Source organism: Elephas maximus, chromosome 17, assembly GCF_024166365.1.
Source record: "Elephas maximus indicus isolate mEleMax1 chromosome 17, mEleMax1 primary haplotype, whole genome shotgun sequence".
NCBI classification, from domain to species: domain Eukaryota; kingdom Metazoa; phylum Chordata; class Mammalia; order Proboscidea; family Elephantidae; genus Elephas; species Elephas maximus.
The window spans coordinates 12700861-12724916 of NC_064835.1; the positions used below are offsets into that span (position 1 = coordinate 12700861).

The window sequence follows — 24056 nt, forward strand, 5'->3', positions numbered from 1 at the left end:
CCTCACCATTGTCGCCACAGGGATGGCAGGTGCTAAGGGTCAAGGAGACTCACAGGACTGACTGCCCGTGCAGGCTCCCTGGCCTACAGGGCCACAGCAGGTGAGCCTGCTGTGAAGGGCTCCTCAGAGGGCATTGCTTGTGGGGCCAGCACCAGGGCAGGGGGCTGTGGGGACCACCCTGGGTCATCTCCCAACGGAGAGCGCTAAGGTAGCCAAGGCATGCCAGCCCCTCGTGATGGTCTCCTCACACTGCCTGAAGGTCTTCCATGGGTGCACCCCACCACTTCTCCCTCCTTTTCCTTTCACACCCTCCTTTCCCTTCCATCTGTGTTTTATCCATTTCTCCCTTCCCTTTTCTTATTCTAGGAAGCCCCCTCCTGAGAAGCCTGGCCCCTGCCCTGGGCTCCTAACCCCCATCCTTTTCCTCTTGCTACCAAGTCAGGCTTCCTCCTGTCTTGCTCACCTCTTCCAGGAAGCCTTCCCTGACTGCCCCTCCAAGCCTCCCTGTGCCCCCATGGACTACATCGCTGGGTCTCCTTCCTCCATTCCCCTAGCCCAGGATGGTGCTGCCCCTAGGAGATGGCTCTGCCACCCACCTCTGCTGTGGGCTCCGCCACCAGGGCCACCAGTGACAAAGAAGACCCTCACATCTGAAGCCTCTGGTGAGACTCTACTTGAGTCTGGCGTGTGTGTGAGCACCAGAAAACTCCAGGCTACTGGCTCTGTGCCCTCCTGGGCCCTGCTCCCCTCGGGGGGCCTCGGGTGGGCTGGCCAGGGGGTCTATTCTCTGGCTCATGACTCCCAGTGTATTCAACATATCCCTAGGACTCCTCCCCTGCGCCTTCCTTCTGCTCACTGTTAGCCAAGGGCTGCCTCAGGAAGGTCCTGCTCCCTGGTGACTCGGCCAAGGGGCTGGGAGGAGATCCAAAGGAGTCACATCTTCAAGAGAAAAGAAGGAAGATGTGGGCACACTTGTCCGAGGGGGAAAAGCACCTTCACAGTACCTGCAGCCAGTCCCTCCCCTGACCCTCAGGGAAAGGCTTGTTCAGTACAAAAGTGAGTGACGGCTGATTTATTAGGAGGGAAAAGCCCATGTGGAATGTCTCCCTTCCTCCTCCCTCCCTCTCCCACCCTCTCCCACCCTCTCGCACCCCTGCAAGCTGGCCCACCCTTTCCACAGCCCCCAACTGCTGGGAAGTGGGGGCGGGATAGGGGTCTTTGGGGTGAGAGGAGGGCTGGGTCCCACCTTGCTGCTCCAGGTCTGGTCCTCTCTCCAGGCCCTGGGCCCGTGAGATGCAACATGAGGCTGGTCAGAGGGAAGAGGAAACCTCTCATGGGGGCAATGTGTAAGGCACCCTTGTAAATAACACCCCCGGTTACCAGCCCGGCCACATTTCCACCAGCCTGCTCACTTTCCATTACTAAGGAGAACACAGAATTGTAAAGTAAGTGAAACTCTATAGGAAAATGATTATCTCCCTTAAGGGCAGCTGGGAGAGTAGCAATTTTCATGGGTGCATTATATCATGCTGAGGGAATTGCCTAACCCAGCAAGAGGAAGAGAGGGATATCTTGGCTAAGATCATCCTGCTAGCCAGGAGAGCCATGCCCTGCTGGGACCGAGGACTCAAAGTGGATGTGAAGATTCAAGGCCAGGGCTGGATGATACCACAACACTGAGAAGGTTCCCTTCTGACATGGCCCGGGCTGAAGGTTCTGCCAGGCTGAGTATTGGTGGCTGTGACCAGAGCAGGGCACATGGGGCCAGGCCTCTGCTGGCAGGGCCAGGCAGCTGGGAAGAAGAGGGTCTACATAGATGGGAGAGGTACAGCTGTTTTGGCCAGGCACCTACTGACCACATCATGGTGGAAAGGGCCTTGGAGAGCAATGGTCATCGGGCCTGCAGACAGCAGGGCATGGGCAGGAGAGGCAGGCTGAGACTATGTGGGCACGCACTGCTAGCCCCAACAATCCAACCCAAGAGGAGGTGGTGAGTGAGAAGAGAAGCCCTGCCTATCTCCCACCCCAGCAATGGCTTGGTCTATGAGCACAGGAAAGATGGGGGCCATCGGAACATAGAAAGCAAGAAAGGGGCTCGGATGGAGTGTGCTAACGAGGGAGAAGTGAAGCCAGGACTGCCCGGAGAGGGCTGGCAGAGAGCTGGGGGAGACAGGCGTGGGCCAGGAGCCCTCCCATCCAAACAGGAAGAGTGGTTTAGAAGGCACTAGCAGCAGAATCAGCTGAGGAGGCCAGGAGTGGTGATGCCTCGTTCAGTCCTGTCTAGGACTCACGGGGCCTCATTGGACCCGATCCCATTGCCTTTGTTGACGTAGAATGGCCGGCAGTGAGACTGTGGAGGAAACAAGAGTGGTCAGGGAGGGCAGATGGTGGCCACCCCACCAGCCCGACCCAACCTACCCTATCCTCCCCCCAGGAGGCAGCAGTGGTCTGAACCCCAACAACTCCCAGGGCCTTGTGGCCCAACCTGCAAGGTCTAGCTACCCTGTGATCAAGAGTTGGTCCCTAATAGTTACTAGAATTCCAAGTTAAAATCCTAATTAGAGTTCATTCTGGTCAACGGATTGGTAAGCTTGAACTTTAGTCCCCCATCAAACTTTCTCTCCATGGCCCAGGAGGGCCCTCCCAGCACCACCATGTTGTTGTTGGCTGCCATCTAGTCGGGCCCCCAACTCCTGGTGACCCCAGGCACAACGGAATGAAATGCTGCCCAGGACTGTGCTATACCCATGATTGACTGCAGATCAGACCACTGTCATCCACGGGTTTTTCACTGGCTGATTTTCAGAAGTAGATCACCAAGCCTTTCTTCCCAGTCCGTCTTAGTCTGGAAGCCCCACAGATGCCTGTTTAGCCTCATAGCCACACACAAGCCTCCAGTGACAGAAGGCTGGTAGCTGTGCATGAGGTGCCTTGGCCGGGAACTGAACCTGGGTCTCCTGCTTAGAAGGCAAGGATTCTACCACTGAACTACCACTGCCCTCATAAACCAAACTCACTGCCGTCGAGTCAATTCCGACTCATAGCGACCCTATAGGGCAGAGTAGAACTGTCCCATAGAGTTTGCAAGGAGCATCTAGTGAATTTGAACTGCCAGTCTCTTGGTTAGCAGCCATAGCTCTTAACCACTACGCCACCAGGGTTTCCCTCTTAAAAAACCAAAAACCAAACCCAGTGCCGTCGAGTCGATTCTGACTCATAGCGGCCCTATAGGACAGAGTAGAACTGCCCCATAGAGTTTCCAAGGAGCGTCTGGTGGATTTGAACTGCCGACCCTTTGGTTAGCAGCCGTAGCACTCAACCACTACGCCACCAGGGTTTCTGATAGCTACCATTTATTTATATAGTCCTTCATACTCTGCAGAACTATACAGCTCTGATCTGAGTATTTTGAATGTAAGGACTCATTTAATTTTTACAGCTTCCCAATGAAGTAGGTTACTGTAATCATACCCATTTTATAGCTGAGCAAAGCAAGGCACAGAGAGGCTAAGTAACTTGGCCAAGGTTACCCAGCCAGTAAGGAAAAGAACCGGGACTCAAGCCCCTAGCGGCCTGGCTCCAGAGTTCACAAATGCCACGCGTCTGCATCACTTCTTGAGTCTCCAGGGCTTCTGCTCTGTCTGCATAATTCTCCCTGACAGAGGGAGAATAGGGAGGACAAGCAGCAGCCCAGACCAACACAGACCCTGTACCCCCTCGCCTCTCTCATCCTGCCCCCTTATCAGTATTCACCCAGCATCTCCTGGGACAACCCAGCGACAGCTTCCCCAGCCAGCTCTGTGTATTACATCTCGCACGTAATTCACAAAATCAGCACTCCCTCACTTCTCAATGACTTCATCAAGGCCCTGCGAAATCGGCCCTCTAGGGTGAACTGCAAGAGAAAATCTGAGCTGCTGCTTGTTAATGCGAGCACCCTCGATCCCTAGAGGACCTCAGGAAGTGGATCTGTCCCCGAGCTGGGTCAGAGACTGAGCCCCCCTCCATCACCATGCCCCACTGAGACACCACTGCCACCCCCACCCAGGGTGTCCTCAGCCCCTGCCCTTGCCCCTGTCTGCCTGGGAACTTGAATCTGCCACTCATCTCTTCACGTAAGCCTGGTTCTGGAGCAGGACTGGGGGGTCTGTACAATGTTGGGGCTGAGAGTCCTTAGCTCAGACCTTGGTTTAACCAACAAATGAATAAATGAATGAAGAAACTGAGATCCAGGGAAGGTAAAGGACAAAGCCAAAGTCATACAGCAAATCAGTGGTAGAGCAGAGTGTGGGACTGGGTCTCCTGACCCCCAGGTACCAGTCTAGACCCCAAAGCAGTCGATAAGGCAGTTAATAGACCTGGCAACAGCCAAGGCCTTTCAGGAAAGCTGGGTCAATAATATAGATTGAAGGTAAGTGTGTGGTGCTGTCTTGTTAATAGCCCAGAGTGGCAGGTGGGCAGGAACAAGAGCCCCACGGCGTCCGGGCAGGGCCCTCCCGTCCCCCTGGCTTAGGGTCACTGCACTTGAGAGTTAGTTGGGAGGGTTATTGATTATCCAGGCCATCTAATTCATGTTACAGATGGGGAAACTAAGGCACAGAGGAAACATGACTCACACAAGCTCATACAGCAAGTTGGCAAGAGGGCTGGGAGCAGCACCCAGGCATTCTGACTCACTGGCCAGCCCTCTTTGCACACTAGCACCCTGCCTTCATTCTACCAGCGCTGGGTGCTATCCGGGGACTGCAGAGCCCTGTCCTGCCATGGGTCTCAAGGTCGCAGTGAGCCTTTTCTGCTGGGCCCCAGGCTTTGGGAGAGTGTAGTTGGTAGGAGGGGAATGACCAAGTCCAGGAAGAGAAATCCTTTTTCTCCCCGTATCTGCTTTTTGCAGTCCTGCTGTTGCAATGCCCCTGGGCCCAGCTCCAAATTACAAACACCACCACTTAGCTCCCATCGGCAGCAAATTAAAGATGCTCTCTAATTAGCCAGCCCAGCCACTCTTTGTGGCCCAGAGCTAGTCACCTCCCCACGTTCTGGCCTCCACACGCGAAGACAGCAGGGAGCAGCGGTTCTCAGCCCAGCAGAAGCCCAGCTGCCACCCCATCCCAGGGCAGCTGGCTGGCTCCCTCATCAGGGCCTGGCGTGAGCTTTCAGGAGAGATGCACTCGGGGAAACCGAGGCACAGCATGTGAGGGACAGTCCTTGATCACTGAGGTCTCAGACAGGGCTCCGGTATGGCAGATCTAAAACGGATTAACCAAAACCAAACCAGTTGTTTCTGAGTCACGATGACCCCATGTGTGTCAGAGTGGAACTGTGCTCCATGGGGTTTTCAGTGGTTGTGATCTTTCAGAAGTAGATCACCAAGCCTTTCTTCCAAGATGCCTCTGGGTGGACTCCAACCGCCAACCTTCTGGCTAGCAGCCAAGTGTGTTAACAGTTTGCACCTCCAGGGACTTCCACACCAGTCACGTTGATTCCTACTCATGGTGACTCAAAGGAGATTGGAGATCATCTAATCTCAGCATCTGAGACCCCACAGCCAGCTGGTGGTCCTGACTCTGACTCACCTCAGGCCCCACAGCCAGCAGGTGGTCTGGACCCCAAGACACACTTCCCTGTTGTCTGCTCTTCTGATGCCCTGGCTTTGGATCATTAGACGACAGAGCCTAACTATCATTATTCCTAACTCTCCTGCCTCCCTGCTCATGCTATCACCCTGACAGCCTCTACGCTGAGGGCTGGAGAACTGTCCCCAGGAAGGTAAAACCCATCCCGTGAATGCCTCACCCCTGGACTGAACATTTTACAATCCCAGAGCAGGCAGGGACCAAACAGCCATTCAAATAAGCCTAGATACTCAACTACCATTTGTCAAATGGCCGCCCACTTTATAGATTAGAAAACTGAGGCCCAGAAAGTGTGTGCTTATACCAGACTCCCTGACTATTAGCCCTGGGTCCCTACTACCCTTTGCTGTATGCAGGTGTTCAGGCCACTGCTGCCTCCTTCCCCACTCCGTGGCCCAGAGAAGTCCCCATCTTCTTCCAAAGCCCTGGGAAGTGATGGCCAATTGCCCTTCAAGAGCCCCAGCCTGTGCCCAGGTCTCTGGATGTGCCTGTCTGGGCGGCTCTCCCCCAGCGCCTCACTCACCAGCAAAGTCTGCTTGCTGGATTTCCAAGTCTGCGGCTGGGTCTTAGGGCTCTGGCTCCGCATGAGGGAGGGATAGCCTGGGGAGACAAGAGATGCCAGTCGACCAAGTCCCAAGGCCAGGACAGTCGACCAAGTCCTAAGGCCAGGACAGCACATCTTCCTTCCCCAAGTGACCACCAAGCTTTGTCCAGCCCATTACCAAATGCAGCCACCCTGAAGGGGCGTGCAGCAGCTGGGGTGATGCAACTGAACTCCTGGAGAGCTGGCCAAAGGGCGGAAGTACCCCCACAGACAGGAGGAGGAGGAGGAGGAGCAGGCCAGGAGGGTGGGGCCAGGCAGCAGGGAGTGGATTCCCCCCACCCTCCCACCCTGAAGGCTCATACCCTGATTCCTCCCCTACCGCGTGCCCAGGAAAGTTACAACCTGCCCCGGCTTCCCGCCAGGGTGAGCTTATTCTCCCCTAACGCCCCTGTGCTGGGGGCACAATGCTTCCCATTTATGGAGGCTCACTTGTGCTAAGCACTGTGCTGGGGACATTGTCTTCTCACCTAGCCCTCACCCTGCTTCAGTGTGCTCAGCAGTTTGCTGAGTTGCATAGCCAGTAAGCAGCAGTTAGGATTTGAACCAGGTTTTGCCTGACCCCAAAACCCATATTCATGTTCCCGCGCCCGACTCTGCTGCCTCTCCCATTTCACCAGCAGGAAATGGGGGCCAGAGAGGTGCGGTGATTTGCCAGTGTGGCTGCAGCCCAGGGCGGAGAGCAAGGCTGAGGGGCCCGCCCAGGGTACTTGAGCACTCTCTGGTTTGATCACGAAGGTGCCTGTGCCCCCTCCCCACAGCTCCCCTCACTCAGTGCAGGAAGCTTGGCAAAGAGCTCCAGTCTGCAGAGCAGAGTTGCCCCTCTGCTGGATTTGTGAGAGGGAAATGCAGCTGCCAGCCACAGGGACACTGAGGAGCTCAAGACACAGCAGGGTCTGTTTCTGGCTGGGGCAGCCTGGAGAGCCCAGGAGACAGACCCCTCCCCAGTGAGGCCAAGGCCCGCCCCTGGGAAGGCCCTGCCATCAGACCTCCCAGCAGCACTGCTGGCACCAGCTCCGCAGGCCCACCCACCCTGGGGTTGGCACTTAGCAAGAAGGCGGGGGAAGAAACAGAGCAGACGACCAGGTATCTGGTGGGGCAGCCTTGGAAAGAGAGGGCTCTGTGGGTCCTGAGTGGGAGGTGAGAGACAGGAATGCAGATCCCGCTTCTCAGTTCCCAGAAAGAAAGCCCCATACCAGGCATGAAGAGGTAAGGACGAGGATTGGGATGTGGGCAGGGCAGGGTCCAGGAGACCCACCTTGTGCGGTAGGCAGAAGTCAGGGAGGAGGGAGCTAGGGGTGGCGGGTGAGGGCATGCACCCCCCTGCCATGGAGCTCAGGGAGGGGGGACCAGAACACCCTAGAAGTGGCAGAGAGCCCCCACAGGATCCCCACCAGCCCTGCTGTGGGGGAGAAAAGGGAAGAGGTGGAAAACAGGCAGGTACCAGGATTGTTTTTAAACAGACAATTGCCGTCCAATGGTTTGGAAAACTCTGAAGTGGCCTGTCCCAAGGTGGTAAACTGATAAGGGGCTTTCCCAGTGCCTGCTTGGAGAGAGAATGGCATTAGCTGCATGGCCCGGCCCCAGCGGGGCCGGGAAGGAGGAGGCAGAGCAGGGCCTTGATCACGGCTGCCTGGAACATGAGCAGCTGGGTTAGTCATTGCTGGCAGGCTCTCCTTACACACAGGCCACCCCTGCCCAGGACCCCCTCTCCCTAAGCCATTGCCAGCTAAGGAATGTGATCATGGGGTTCCCTCGCTACTCCCCTAAGGTGGAGTGTATGGAGAAGGGGCTTTCCCAGGGCAAGGCCACAGGCAGGAGAGGGTCTATGCAGACTGATGGGGAGATACTTGGGAACCTAAAAGCTCCGAATCCCACGTGAAGGCCGCCATCTGCCATGCTGGCTGGCCTTTGGTCCAACTTGACCAAAGAGAAAGAGGGCATCTTCTGGAAGCCAGAGGCCAAGGCAAGTTCTGTAGCCCCCCAGGCCTCAGGGGTAGGACATCCTTGGGTCCTTCAAGCTGAGATCCTCCAGTCATAGTCCTTGTCTTTCACCTTGCTGGTAGCGTCAAGAATCCCAGCCCAGGGCATTGGCTGGGACCCCGGCCTGGAAGGGACAGTTAGGTGCAAAAGCCACATGCAGAGGCTACTTCTTGGGGGTGTATCTGCCCTGCACAGGCTCTTTCCCTCACCCTGTTCTCCCTGCCCCTCCTCCCCACTGCTTATCCTTCCAGACTGAATGTCCTGGGACCAGTAGAGAAATTGGGCCTTCTTCCAGCACACCACACCCACCCTGTCCCTAGGACCTTTGGGGATAGAGAAGAGGCCCTGGCCCCACTGTAAGCTGGAGTCTGGTCAAGCCTGCCCACTCAGGATAACCCCAAGGGACAGGCAGCATTGGCCACACAGCCTTGTCAAAGAGCTCGGGGGAGCAAGGCAGGTAGGGGACAGGGTATAGGAAAAGGAGAATCAAGCCTGGGAGGCCTTAGGGGTCATCTAGTCTGGCCTTTCTCAAGGAGGTTTCTGCAGGACTCTGGGATGTTGGCAGGTGTTACATAGCAAGAAGGTTCTAGAATCACCAGGCAGAACAAAGTTAGCTAGGCTTTCTGCAGTAAAAGACTCAGCACATAAACCTGACAGAGCACCCTGTGGGTGTCCAGGGCAGGGAGCGTGAGGGTGCCGTGCTTCTTCACCCTATGGACCTTTGAGGTCTTTCATTGTAGAGTGTCTTTAGGAACTAGTGTATAGTGATCAAGCCTTGAGAAAGGCTGGTCTGGTCCAAACCATCCACCCTCAGCCTCGTTTCACAGCAAAGACGATAGAGGCCCAGACAGGGACCGTGATTCCCAAGGTCCGGCCAAGCCACAACCAGACTCCAGCCTCCAGGCCAGTGCTCACTCCTCTACAACGTGAGAGATCCAGCGAGTGGTGGAGCAGGACCACACAGGCTTGTGGCGTGATGGAGGAGCTGTGAAGGTGTCTTCCACTGGGGAGGAAAGTGGGGGTGAGGGCACGGTGAGGGGCCACAGGAGGCCGGGTCTCACCTTTCAAGGAGAAGGAGGAGCTGCCTTGGACTGCAGGCAGGTCGTCAGAATTTTGGATGGTGGAGTATTCCCAGACCCGGGAGGTATAGTTACCTGGCAGGAAAAGGAAGGGGGTCAGACCGAGGCTGCCTGGCATGGAGGCAGGAGGGCAGGATGCACTTATTTGTGACTTTCTCTCCAGCCCCTGCCACATCTCAATTCCCCAACTAAGCTTTCATCCCCAGTCATGCCTCCCTCCAATCCCTCCTGCCAGCCAAGGTATCTTTCTGTATTTATATTTTGTGATGAAATATAAAGTCTCCTCAGGTCCCTGACCTACCTAAAAACTCACTGTCCCCAGAATGAGGTACAAAATTCTCAGCATGGCCCCCAGGTCTTCCATGACCTGCATCCCACCCCACTCCCACACCTTCTCCACTTGCCTTCTGGCCTCCCTCCCCTCTCCCACCCCCAGTCTTCAATGGTCCACTCAGGCTGAGCTCTTCACCCCTTGGACACACCAGGTTCTCCTGCCCCAGGCTCTTTGCACAACAGGGCCCTCTGCCTCGAATAGTCCACCTGCTCCTCACCCTTAGAAAACCCATTCGGGGGTCAGCTTACATGTAATTGCCTCGGCCCCACAGCCCACATCGCCCTGTCCTTCCCTTGGGGTGGCCCTTATCCCTTTCCCTCCGGGTCATGATTGCAGGCTGACTTGTCTGTCTCCCCACTGGGCTGTGACCTTCATGGGGGCAGGAAATAGGCCCATCTGGCCCAGCATCACAGCCAGTTGCTGGCACAGAGCCTGGTTCCTCAAAGGTACTCATTGTACGGTTGATGGAGGGATGGATGAACAAACAAACAAATAAAATACAAGCGTATCCTAAGCACTGGGGAGAGAGGCAGCCGATGTAACTCCTGACGTTCTGTTTGCCCAGTTGAACAGGCTGACAAATGTCCGTTTGCAGAGTGGGTCCCACAGGCTAGAGGGAAAGGAGGCCGTAGGAGGATGTGGGGGAATGGCAGGAGCACTGAGAGAGCATTAGAGAGTGGCTTTGGTGCTCCCATGGACAATGGAGGCATGAGCACACCCCTCCAATCCCCCCCTCAGCAGGCTGGGGGGCTGCCTATGGTGCCACGAGCTCCCCTTAGTGATGTCACATCACACAAGTGCCCCCCGTCCTGGTGGTCCTCTCTCGCAGCTGCTTGCAGCTCAGCGGTCAATGATGGCTAGGGCTGGCCTGCTCCCTCGTGAACCCCCCCCACAGGGATCTCAAGAAAGTTCTGCAGTAAACCCCTCAAGAGCACACTCATCCAAGGGTCCAAGCAGCCACCTGCCTTGCCCTTTCACTTACTCATTCATTTATTCTTTCTCTCTTTCGGAGAATGTTTCCTTTGCAGCCCCTACTGCTCCCCCAGGGCACAGGACAGAGTTCCCACCTCGTGGGGCTCGAGTCTATGGTGAATGTGGAGAAGCAGGTGGTGGCTGGTAACAGCTGACCACCAACCAGGACACAGATGCCTGCGTGTTGCCCTGTCCATCGGGTACTCCTGCCCCTCTCCTCCTCACCCCTGCTGACCTGCCTAGGTCCTTTGGGGGCAGGAGCTCCACGGGGCCCCTGGCTAGCAGCTGGCACAGCCCTCTCGTTCCCTGCGCATGGCGGGAATGCACCCTGGGGCCCCTGGGATAGAATGGGCCTCCAGAACCTGGGCTCACTAAGTCCAGGCCCATGACTTTGGACACAAAGTTCCCTTCAGTGCACTGAGCAGCTCTCCCACTGCAACCGTAGCGCCTGGATTCCAGGGGCGGTCTACTGCCTACCATGCCCTCCTTTCCCTTTACGGCTCAGCTACTTTGCCTGGACCACCATACAAATTTTCACATCAGTAAAGACACTCCGTGGGCCCTGGCGCCCTGATACTTGCTGGGGGGTGTACCCACACCCAACCCCAGGGCAGCAGCTCAGTCCCAGATTCCCCTGACTCATCCTTTAGGGATAAGAAGATCATTTGGACTCAGGGGATTTCCAGGGTTGCCAAGGCTCCCAGGCTGCTTCTCCTCCAGCCTAATGACGTCATGCACATACGCGCACACACACACACACACACACACACTGCTTTAAGCTCAGCATGACCTTCCTCACCCCTCTCTGGGCCCACCCCACCCTATCCTAGCTCTCCACATTCATCTCACATTGGGTTCCAGCCTCCCTGCCCTATGGCCCAGATCTGGTCCCCACCCCAACCCCACCCCCAGCTGCATGGCCCACACGGGGACCCTGCCCACTCCTGAGCTGAGCCCCACCCCCTACCCTTGGTGCCATAGAGGTTGTTGAAATTCTTCTGGCTGGTCTCCTTGGAGAGGCGGCTGGGGGATGATGGCTGGTATGATGTCCGGGCTCCACCTGTGAGGCAGACAAGAGGTGTCTGTCATTGCAGAAAGGGGGACGTGTCTTAACTCCGGAGGACTGAGGGGTGATACGCAGGACCCCTTGCCCCCCAAACATCTCCGCAACTGCCTGTCATGGGGCCTGGACTCCACCATTAGGAGAGGTCCTTTGGGTCTAGAGTGAGGCAATCATTTTTCATCCAATTGGGACACCCCTAAGAGTGAAAGGGGTGCTATCAACAGTCACACCAATGGTGTAAGCCTGGTGGCCCTGGGTAACTGTGACATATGGCCACTCTACCGAGGGGCTTCTGTGGTCATCGGAAGGCTGGAAAGCCACCACCTCTCTCCTGAGCCAGTGGTCCTTGGTGGGGAGAGTCCACCACTGTCTGGGGTGGGAGCCTGGGGTGGGAGTTCCTGAGAAAGGAAAAGCCAATGGCAACCACAAGGGGCAGAGATAAGTGAGGCTAAGTCCTCTGGATGGGGTCTGATGGGCAGTGCCCACGAGCATCTCCAGGTGCCAAGATGGCAGCTGTTGCTCAAGCCCATGGCACAGTGCCTTACACAGCAGAGTCCCTTCCCTCTGTCTCCTATTTGGGTTCTCACAACAATCTTGTGATGAAGGCAGAGGGGTATCTATACTCACGTGTTATAGATGAGGAAATGAGCCCCCATGTACTTCCGGGTCCTTCTACCAGCTCTTCTCTCTCCGCCTAACCCTCAGACCACACAGCCTTGGATCTAGCCCTCCTGGCCCCAGCATCTGTTGGTCCCTCCTCTAAACCTTTGGGGGTAAAGTTCCTTTGACCCCAATGCCTCTGTCCACCACAGCCCTATGTCCACCACGACAGCCCTGTGTTCACCATCACAGCCCTGTGTCCACCATCACAGCCCTGCATCCACCACCACAGTCCTGTGTCCACCATCACAGCCCTGTGTCCACCATCACAGCCCTGTGTCCACCATCACAGCCCTGTGTCCACCATCACAGCCCTGCATGCACCATCACAGCCCTGTGTTCACCACAGCCCTGCGTCCACCGCAGCCCTGTGTCCACTATCACGGCTCTGTGTCCACCATCACAGCCCTGTGTCCACCATCACAGCCCTGTGTCCACCATCACAGCCCTGTGTCCACTGTCATAGCCTTGTGTCCACTGTCACAGCCCTGCGTCCACCACAGCCATATCCTCTCTACTGAGCACATTGTCTCTCTTTCAGGGATCCTCACTGCCCAATCCCAAAACTCCCAGACTCAGACATTTGGTGGCCCTTTAGTGGCCTAATTTCCCTGGTCTCGTGGATGACTCTGACTCGTCTTGGCCCTTCCCTTGCCTCTACCCTGAGCCTGGGAGCTCCCAGAGGGCAGATTTCCTCCTCCTTCTTCTCCTCAGCACCCACAGTGCTGGGGCGGAGGCACCAGATGAACCTGTTTCCTTCCACCTACAAATGTCATAGACTGACTCAGCGACAAAGCTGGAAGGTCTCCTAGCATTTGAGTCAAACCTCTCCCTTCTCAGGTGGGGCTACGGAGGCTGGGGGCGGGGGTGGCCAGCCCAAGGCCATCTAGATCCTGGGGCTCTCAGGTTACATCTTGACCTTGCTTGTCCTACCTCCACCCCTTCTTGCTGTCTGCCCCCTCTCCACCCCCCCACCCCCCCCCCACCCCGCCACTGCAGTAGAAGCACCAAGCAGGAGCTGGTTAGGGGACTGAACGCCACCTCAGGGGGTGGTCCTGGGAGGAGGAGTGGGAGACAAGGACCAGGCCAGGGCAAGGCAGGGGGAAAGCCTCTGAAGCTCATTAGTGCTGGTCACCTCTCACAGAACTAGGCCTGCAGGAAGTGGGCAGGACTGGCTGGCTGGGGCCTGGCCCACATCAGGAATGTGGGGAGGGGGCACACAGCTGCTTCCCCAGACTTCTGCAAGAAGCCCAGAGGTTGTTTTCAAATTGGGTGGAGTGGCAGGAAGTTCTTCTCAGCTGAGTTCATCTCTCCAGATCCCCTCCCACTGTGCATGCCTGTGTGTTTGGGTGTGTGAATCACTGCTTAGGGCCTCAGTGCCCCCTCCCCAGCCTGCGTCTTCCCCCAGCCCCCCATATCCCACCCTTCTCCTCCTCCTCATGCGCTCGTCTGTGCACAACCCCCGTGTCCGAGAGCTGGCCAGCCTGGCACACCCCCCTTATGTATGGGCATTGTTGTGGTTTGTTGCTGGTGCCAAAGAATGTGGAAGGCTACCACAGGGCAAGAACAGGCAGGCACTGGCCTATACCCCTCCAGGACATCACCACCACAGGCTGGGACTCTCCGGGGCCTGGTGAGGGAGGGCCAGCACAGGGAGAGAAACGTGAAGAGATCTGGGCGAAGAGACGTCACCCTCCTGACCTTGAGAAACAGAATGGGTTTGGGGAGATAACCTTCCCACAGGGACTCAAGATCCACAAAAAAATAAGTGGCAGAAAAATATAGGTCCAGCCACGGGCAGACGGAAGCCCATGAGATCAGCAGCAAGGAGGCCCCCTCAAGGAAAGAGAAGCAAGGTGTGGGGTGGAGGCAAGGGTGCGGAGGGGGCTGCCTGTCTGCCACGGAGGGAAGCCTCTGAGGAGCAGGGTGAGCACATAATTCTTCATCTAGACCACACACATCTGAGAGTGAAAAGAGGCACTATCAACGATTACACCTGGACAACAGGTGTTTGCCAGGACTGTCCCGGGTCGCCTCACCGAGGAGAAGCCTGGTTGAGAGTTACTTCATGGACAATAGGGACCCTTCAGCAGCAAGAGTGCACCAGGCCTGGGCAAGGACAGTCCCCTTACCCTTGGGTGTGAGGTACATGGAGTATCTCTTCATGGTGTCTGGCATACTCCACTCAGTCCCGTAGCTGTTTGTATAGCTGTTCGTGTAACGATGATCACCACCTGGGAAGGACAGGGGTCAGGTCAGCAGAGGGAGGAGCGGGGAGGCATCCCTTGGCTGAGCTGAGTCAGTCCATGACCCCAGGAGAGCCAAGGTTTCCCAGCCTCAGGGAATGTAATGTTCTTCCCAACATCTGTTCAGCTGCTGAGCTCTTGGGGGTGGGGGAGAGGGTCTGCAGTGAGCCAGCCACCCTCTCTTGGACTGATCCCTTGAGAATAAAAGCATGCGCACAGCACTCTGCAGTCTACAAGGTCCTGCTGATATCCATCTCTTCATTTTATTTGTAGGTCAACCCTTGGGCAGATATGAAGATCCCCATGTGACAGATGAGGACACAAAGGCCCAGGAAGTGAGGGAAGCAACTTGCCCAATGTTGCATGGCTAGCAAGGGCAGAGTTGGGGTTTGAGCCCTGGTCCCCTGCTTCCAGCTCAGTCACAGTCACTGCTGGCAGCCCAAGGTAGAGGAACACAGTCCTAGCTTTGGCTTTCATGGCCCAGGGATCCAGCCAGCTGACATGAGCCTGGAAGAAGCTCAGACCTTGTGGGTCCCAGGTGGGAAGCATGGATGGGAGGATCCACTGACTCCTCCCTCCCTGGCATCCAGCTGTATTCACCAGCAGATTCCCCATCGCAAACAAACGTGTGGCTTGATTCCTGATTCCCGCAGCCAGTCCTCCACCCCATTCCCTTCTCTTGCTACTTTCCTGTCTCCCACTTTCTTTCTGTCCTCCCTTCTTGTCTCTCCCGGGAAAGAGGAAGACTGAGTGGCTCACTCTCATCATCTTCATCACCTGTGCCTGGCAGGGGCCTGGCACACAGTAGGTGTTCAACGAACAACTAAATGCCCCTCTCCCCCTACGCTCTGAGCCTAACATGAAGGTGTCCTGGAGTCTCTTAGCCCCTGGACCTTGGAGGTTGGGAATGTGTCCCTGGTCTGGAGGGAGGGCTGGCATCAGGCAGAAGAGGATGGTCACTCAGAAGTGTGGCTCACTGTCCGCCCATTCCCAGCCTCCCACAGCCAGACACATTCTCAACACCAAGGCAGCGGTGACGGTCCCACAAGGAAGCCTCCCAGCAGCCCCAGGCACAGGTACAGGGCCACTGACATCAGAAGTGCTCTTCACTGCTTTTGGCCACCACCTCACTGCACACCTTGTACAAGGGTGCAGGGCCACACCTCTCCAGAGGCCATGGCAGCAAAATCATGACCTAGAAACGGGGCGAAGGAAGGCTGGATTATCCCTGCAAGGCTCACAGGCCACCCCACCCTAGCGAGGACCATCTTCCTAGGTCAGGCCCAGTGCTTACCTGGAGGGCTCCCCTGCCAGGTGTGTACCTCAGGGACGACGATCATCACACTCCCCAACCCTACCACCATCAACAGCTCCTCACATGAGAGGGGACAGAAGTCTGAATAACCGATTTTTTTTATCGAGTCAATTCCAACTCATAGCGATCCTATAGGACAGAGTAGAACTGCCCCATAGGGTTTCTAAGGAGTAGCTGGTGAATTCAAACTGTTGCCCTTTTGGTTGGCAGCCTGAGCTCTTAACCACTGCACCATCAGGGCTCCCAAGGCTGAATAGGAGAGTGTTAAGCCAACAGCATCACCTGCTAAGCCGTGTGACTGAAAAGATCCTTCTCTGAGCCTCAGCCTTCTCATCTGTAAAATGTAATACGCCCCATAGGTGTTGTCAGGGGAAATAAGACAATGTAAATGGTGAGCTCAGAGCAAGACCTGGCGTACAGGAGCACTCAATCAGTGTCAGCATCACCATGGGTATCATTGCTATTGTCACCAGGAGGCTTTCAGGGTCCAAGTGTTGGTGGAAGCCAAATGATTGTCTTGCTAGGAAATGGTTCATCTGTCCTTAGGTGTGCTTGAATGAGGGGCTACATTTCACAGGGACACTGTGTAGTATCACCATCACCATGACACAGAGATGTTTACATGTTCTCCTGAGCACACTATAATCCCCCTTTCTTCCCCAGAATCATGGGCTCCATTTGGAAGCTAAAGGCAGAGGTCTCTTCCTTTCGGGTGTTTATGGATAGAAATCATTAACTAGGTGGCATCCTCAAGGGCTGTCAGAAAGCCATGCAGCAGAGGCCCTGGGTTGGGCCACAGTCACTGGGTGGGGCCTTGGGGAAAGTGCCCAGACTTCAGGGCCTAAAGGGACTGGGTTGTGACTGGTGGAAAAGGACTTAATGGGGTAGTTTTTCAGGTTAGGAGGCTTTCTGCAAGATTACTCAGTCAACCCTTCTGGGGACAGCATGACTCAGGAGAGAAGCTGTCTGCAGAAGAGCTCACGAGTCACAGAGATACTGTGTCCCACCATCCCCAGCTTGGCCCACCTGGCCAAGTCCAGTCCCTGGGTCACCACTGCTCAGCACAGCCATTGTGACTGGCAAGTTCTCCCTCTAAGCATGAGTGCATTCTTAGGTCACGTCGACACAAGTCTCCAAAGCCACCAGTCTAGGCTTTGGCCCATACAATCTGCAGAATCCGTACAATGCTGGATTGGGCAAGTCCCTGAGTCTTAGTTCAAAGTAGCCTGGAGTGGGTGGGTGGCTGAATGCCAGCCTGCACCAGGCAGATGGAATTGACCTGGGAGAGGAAGGCCCATTGCCTTGGGACCTGCCCCCAAGAGGGTCCTACCATTTTCCATGTGGCTTCTCTCGATGAAGTTACGGCTCAGTTCCGCCTTGCACATCTTCTCAACATGGCGCATGCACACGTTGAGCAGGTCATCCCTGCAGTTGCCGAGTGACTGTCCCAGGCCCTCCCCCTCCAGCAGAACATGGTAGGTAGGCAGGGGCGGGGGGAGGGAGTAATTGCTCATCAATGCACCAAATTCCTACCAAGAAAGGAAGGAAGCCATTAACTTCCGGGGTCTTTAGGAGTTGTAAGGACCCTTCTCTGAAGGGGCTCTCACAGTCCAGCTAGAAGACTCAGCTCTGGGAGCTGGGTTTTAGCTCTTGCTCTGGTATTAACTAGTTCCACTTCTTCTCACTGAGCATTAGTTTCTTCTGGAAAATGAAAGAGTTTGACTAAGATCCACTAGATGCTCTCTAACATCCCTGATGGTATATGATTCATGTGATTCCATGGCACCCACCCCTAAAACTGGGTACATCACTCCTTCCACACAGGGGATTATGAGAGTGACACAGTTGTGAAGACTTTGACAGTGAAAGCACTGAAGAAATGCAAGGAATTACTGCTGTGCCCTGGGTCAGTCATGGTGGTATCTATGTTTACCTGCCACACCCAGCCCTGCCTCGACATCTTTGCACTTCTCACTTCCCTTCCCTTCCCTTCCTGAAGAATTCCTCCTTCAAATCCTAACTGGCCTTCAAGGCCCAATTCAAATTCCACCTCCTCCATGAAACTGTTTTATGTCATTCTAGCGGGCTGGCCCTCCTCCGAGCTTCCACAGGCACTTATCTCCTGAACCACGTGCTTTATCATTTAATTACACACTCTCCTATGTTGTTCTCTACTTGTACATGTCTTATCTTCCGAGCTGAATTGCAGCTCCTTGGGGGCAGAAAATATGTCTCATGCTTCTCTATTCTCCACCATACCTAACAGAGTGCTGGGTGTAGAGCAGTACTGAAAACACCCTAGCAGATAGAAGGATGGATGAATAAGTAGACAAATAGACCAGATTAAGGACAAAAATATGCAACACTCATATGCCACCACCACCACCCATATCCAAGGCAGGCATCACTAATCAATTTCTGAACCCTTCTGCTGAGTCTGGAGTACTGTTAGTACACATCAATTGCAATTGGTACAAGGTGATTGTGTGCCGTTTTTAGAGTAGGTAGGGAAATGGCTTGCATGGAAAAAGTTAGATGGATTAGGAGAACAAATGGATTGAATGATGGAATGGGATTATAAGTGATGGCTTGCATGGATGGATGGATGGGTGGGTCGGTGGGTGGGTGGGCAGATGGACAGATGAGGATCTGGGAAAGTAGATGGGACTGAATGGCAGTGGAGCTGCTTATTACCTGCAGAAACAGCACTGAGTCACTGATACTATGCAGCTGCTCTCTGGTCTGCTTGTCCTCGTGCAGCACTTTTGCCCTTTCGTCCAGAGCATCCACGATCACCTTCACTTGGTCCACAGCATCCTGCTCCCGCTGCTCCAGTGCAGCCCTCACTTCTTCTTTCTGCTTTTCCAGGTCCCGTACCAAGTCCTGGAAGTTCTGCTCCAGGATGGCCTTCTCACTGGAGGTGAAGCTCTGAATTCAGGGTCAGGAAAGGGATGGATGAAGGAGGGTTCAGTTAGAACAAAACCTCCCAAGTAGAGTGCATCTTTAAGTTCCTAAGACAGGGTCAAGGCATTTCCACTGACCCAACCTGGCAAGCTTGTTTGGCCAAGAATCATCCTCTCACTCAAAGCCACCATTGAGAGATGCCGTCAATTGATAAAGATGGCCATTTTTTTAACAGGGTACCCTTCCTTACCCACCTGTGGCTCCTTCTCCTTAGTAGATTGACTGATCCACCATTTCCACCCTTGGGTGACTCACCATGGGCCCAGAAGGTCCCACATGAGTCAGGGTTAAAACCAGTTACAGTCGAGTCAGCTCCAACTCATGACGACCCCATGCGTGTCAGAGTAGAACTATGCTCCATAGGGTTTTCAAAGGCTGCAACCTTTCAGAAGTAGATCACCAGACCTTTCTTCCAAGGTGCCTCTAGGTGAATTCAAACCCCCAACCTTTCAGTTGCTAGCTTTGTTAGCTGTTTGCACCACCCAGGGACTCCCGTGAGTCAGGGTGTGCTCACTGAAACCTCAACCAGAACCAAAAATCATTTAGAAAGCAAATTAGGTGGATTTTTATGCACCAGAGTCAAGGGTCAATGACTTCAGATTGTGGTTTGCAACTATCCAAACCACAGCAGACATACGTCCAACCACACTGGCGCAAGCATAGGAAAAATGGTGTCTACTTGGTGGCTGGGTAGTCTGGTGAGCAGAGTAGACACTGAAAGACATTGGAGGGCAAGTCAGTCTGGGGTCCTTATTTGCTGGAATGACGTAAAATGAGCATAAGGTGATGGGCAGGATCCCGCCTGGTTGCTTGGCCCAGACTTAGAAGGGGAGTAGGTGGGAATGCCAGGGGGGTGGGGAGCCCAGAAAAGACAAGTATGGGACATAAACGTGGGCCTTCCTCAAACAGGAGCCAATGCCCACCTCCTCTGAGGACCAGGCAGGACAGGTGGGATGAGAATAGAGCAGAAGAGAGGTCTGGGGGCTGCCCACCTTGATACGGTCCTTCTCCTTCTGCCACTTCTCAGCTTCATCCTCAATCTCAATGATCTTGAGCTGCAGCTGCTCCTTCTGTAGTGACAGCTCAGTCTGCAGGGAAAGGTCGGGGATTGGCAGGAGACTGAGCGGGGGAAGGTAGAAGAGAACCAGAGAATCCAAGAGAGCCCACCCAGAGAGCAAACTCTAGGGCAGGGCTCATCACTCATCCATTCATTCCTTCATTCAGTAAATGCTGATAAAGACTGGGATATGTCAGTCACTGTGTCAGTCACCAAGGATACATCAACCAATGAAACATGGTCTCCCTATATCCTCAGGCCTCTAGGGCTAGACATCCCAGTCATGCCTTTATAAGTGCTAAAACTCTACCTGCCTCCTCTACCCACCATGAGCAGGAGGGAAGCTTATTCATGGGGCTCTTGCTTCTTTACATGGACCTTGGGCCATTGGGGAGAGGGAGGGAAACTCCTGTCTCTTTCAAGCCAAGGGGAGGAAAGGGACCTAGCCTAGCTCAGCATAGCACAGCACAGCCCAGGGAGTGTCTCGTGGCACTAACAGTGAGCAACGTTTCTGAGGCATGACATGGGGCCCGTATTACAAGTAGAAGCTGGGGTTGCTGCCAGCATGGACTCTGTCTGGGCAGGCACAGCTATAAACCTGTTTATGGGAAAGTGAACGCATTCTGCAGTTTTGACAAGATAGGGACTTTTATTCAGGGCCTCTGGGGAAGGAGAGAAGCTAGAGAGTGAAGCTATGAAGGGTAGAAGAGAGAAGAAAAGAAGAGTTTCTGAGGATCTCCACTCAGCAGAGGACATGGGCCCTCTGGGAACCTTTTCCAAGAGAACCAGAGAAGCTCCATGGACCACCAGCCCGCTTCCCTGGGTGTCTGCGACAGGTACCCAATTAGTGTCCCATTGGCCTGGTGGAGTGTTCAAAGATGTGATGTGTGGTGAAGCTCTCTGCCCAGCTTCTGTGACTCCTTGCTGGGGAGCTGGTGGAGAAGGTGGGAAAGGCACAGGGCAGAAGACATGGAGCTCTCCAGACAGAGAGCATCTGATGCCACGCACTCCTCCTCTGCCTATACTCCCGGGCTCTCCAGGCACCTGCCTAGCCAACAGTGGGCTGGAAATTCCATGATACAGAGAATGTCATCACCAGAGATGAAAGATGGTTATCATCAGGAGAGGGATTAACAGAGACGGGGGTGGGTATTGGCCTGGTCTCTGGAAAAAGCAGGACAGAAGTCAGTTGTCAATAGATACCATGGTAGAGGATGGAAAGCAAAGAGACTAAGTCCCCACTGTGGATGGCAGGAGGCTCCCTCTGACTCTGAGGCTGAACAGCCTGAGAGCCCAGAAGACAAAGGTCAACTGAGCTGGTGGCACTGAAGGATCCTGAGAAGGCTGTACCTCCTAGCTGGATCTGAGCTGTGGGGAAGACACCAAGAGGCTAGACAATAGGTCTATCCCGAGCAGCTTTCCCAACCCTGGAGAACTCCTGAGCTCCAAGGGAGAGCTAGGGCCTCCTACCCACTCCAGCTGAGACTTCTTAAGGCGGCTTAGGGATGGAGGAACTGGCATTTGTGTTTCTCACCACTACCTCACCACCCCCAGAACAAAAGTGCATTCTCTCACACCCTCCTGTTCGCCTTCACTCCTACCCCCACGCCCAGGCCCAATGCTGATAAAGGTCCTAGGCACAGATGAGAGAAGGGCAACCCCTCCACAAAATAAGCAACAGGGGTTCCTGGAGGGAGCTCTCCCTGAGTATGAGACTACCACCACCTACAAGCCAGGTGGCCTTCAGTGAGGGGCCTGACTTCTCCCTGCCTCAGTAGTTTCATCTGTTACATAAAGGACCTGGACCTGCCTCCCAGGAGGCATTGTGAGAGTGAACTGAGCTAGGGAAGTAACACTGTTAGAAAGCACCTGGCACAGGGCATGTGCTTTACAGACAGTGGTTACTGCCATCATTGTTTGTGGACACCTGCATGGACTACGGGCCATACTGGATTTCTCTGATGCAGTGCTCAGTGGGAGTGAGGGCAGTGCAGTGGGCAGGCCCCAGGTCACAGACAAGCCAGGGGAGAGGGCAGGCATGGTCAGGGGAGGTCGTGGTGTTGTTTAGTGATGAGGAAGGTGTGGTTGTGGCATTGAGGCCCATGTCCAAAGGGCTGGAAGATGCAGGCTGAAGAGTACATAGAGAGACCAGGAGGTCAAACGTTAGGCTGAAGGTGCAAAACAGTGGCTCAGACCATAGATCATTGAAGATTGGAAGGGGTTGAGGAAAACAGAATGGGAGTAAAAAGAAATGAGGGCGGTCTAACTACCCGTGGGCGGGAGACATCTGACCAGAGAATGTGAACGCCAGAGGAGTCGAGTATCTGGAGCGAGCATCCCACAGGGAGAGACCTGTTGGGAGCTGCTTGGAGGGATGAGTCTGGGGTGAAGCCTATGGGTAGGGAAAGGTCGTACCGAGGTAAGCATGGATTTGCTGGACAAAGGGGTGAAAGAAGGTATTAAGAAAGGGAATTAAGGGTATTAAAGAGGGTATTAAGAAATGGAAAACCCAAGAGGGTTTTAGAACAATGAAGAGGCCAGCCTCCTGGGCGTCCAGGGCATAAGACACTTGAAATATGAAAAGAAGAGTAGGGGTGTTGGTCAGAGGAAGAGGGAGAGGTGGTTGATCTGGAAATGTGTGAGGGCAGGATCAAGAGTGGAGACAGGCTGTCTGCAGCAGTGGGCGGAACAGTCAGTGAGGGTGGAGGAGAGACAAGCCCTCCTTACTTCTCTGGGGCACTAGGGAAGCCAGACAACAGGGCCTGCTCCCATAGCATGCCTGCCAAAACCAGACTGGCAGGACGCAGCGGGATCTTGGAGGGGATCTTGAACTGGAAACCCGTGCCGCTGAAACAGAACTCTCTCCTGTCTGGAAGGAGTCCTACTCCTGTTGGGAAAGAAGGGTGTGGGGTGGGACCTCTGGGGATACACCCAACACCTGTTCAGCTCTTGACAATTTTTCCATGCTGGCAGGGCTACACAGAGCTGACACAGCATGAGAGGTCCCAAAGATGTTGGGTACTCCTGCAACACAAGGAGGAAGGACCTTAACTTTTATTATTGAGCATCTACTATGTGCCAGGCCTTCTCTCCTTTAATCTGCAAATGCCCCATGTGAAGGTAAGTAGTGTTATCCCCATTTTACAGATGTGGAAATTGAGGTCTAGAAAGATTACATACCTTGCCTGAGTTCTCACAGCTAGAAAGTATAAAACCAAGATCTAACAACTGGACTTGGATCCTATCATGTGGCCTCTTAAACTCCAAGCTATTCTCTGTATCTTCTACGACCTTATCCTTCCCCCTTAATCCTGCTAATTTAAGCTCACTTGGGTTTCCTCCACCTCTCAGATGGTGCAACTGGACGCTTGTACCTCTTTCCCTTGTTGCCTCTCCCGTTTGTCTCCCCATGCCCTCCCCGTACCCTCCCCGTACCCTCCCCATAGTCCCTGAGGCCTGGCTTTCTCATTCCCTCTCTCCCTCCTCCCTGGGAATCTGATTGAGGCCCCTGCTGTGGGACTGGGGCCTCAGCTCTCCACAGCACCCCTGCCTGTACCTCCTCCTGACAGCTTCCTCCTACTGCCCATGGAATTCCTCTCGCCCTGCCCAGGCCTGCCCTAAATGCTTTCTTTGTTCCCTTCTCCACACTTGTCTGGTTGCCTCTCGCTCTCTGATACCGGGGACAGGCCCTGAGCAGGCCACCCAGCCTTGAAGCCCTTCCAGCCTTGGGGGAGGAGGGTTTCACTGAAAGCAGAGGGGTAGCACAGCTGCTGGTGCTGCTGTGGCCTGGCCAGAGCCTTCAGGTGCACGCTCACCTGAGCACTCACCTGGCTATGTGTGTTTGCGCTGCCTCCAGGAACAGGGAGATTGGACCTTCCCCTGGCTTGAATTAACTACATGGGCCGTTACCCGTGACATTTGCCAAGTGAGCTAGTTAATTGTCAAATTTGTACTCTCTGACAAACAGTAATTATTCTCGATAAGAATCTGAAATGCTGGATAGATTTCCTCATTTCCACCCAGGTGTCAAATAGTCCAGCATTAGTTAGTTGGCTTGATTGGGGTTTACCATTCCTCTGCTTCCTGATAGTGCTCAGTCCAGGGAGGGGCAAGAAGAGGTGGGAAGAGCATCATCTGGCAGCCTCCAGACCA

The 24056-nt window shown here is 54.7% G+C and overlaps 1 protein-coding gene across 1 annotated transcript in view; it reads right to left on the bottom strand.

Moving 5' to 3' along the window:
- Positions 1-1103: 1103 nt before the first annotated feature.
- Positions 1104-24056, bottom strand: part of TRIM29 (tripartite motif containing 29) — a 28098-nt gene continuing 5145 nt past the window's right edge. The window contains exons 2-9 of the mRNA XM_049857504.1: positions 19840-19935; positions 18578-18811; positions 17214-17412; positions 14455-14556; positions 11567-11659; positions 9276-9368; positions 6154-6230; positions 1104-2350 (exon numbers count right to left, since the gene is read on the bottom strand). Of these exons, the coding sequence (XP_049713461.1) occupies positions 2288-2350; positions 6154-6230; positions 9276-9368; positions 11567-11659; positions 14455-14556; positions 17214-17412; positions 18578-18811; positions 19840-19935 (957 nt within the window). The 3' untranslated portion in view covers positions 1104-2287. The remainder of the gene's footprint in view (positions 2351-6153; positions 6231-9275; positions 9369-11566; positions 11660-14454; positions 14557-17213; positions 17413-18577; positions 18812-19839; positions 19936-24056) is intronic.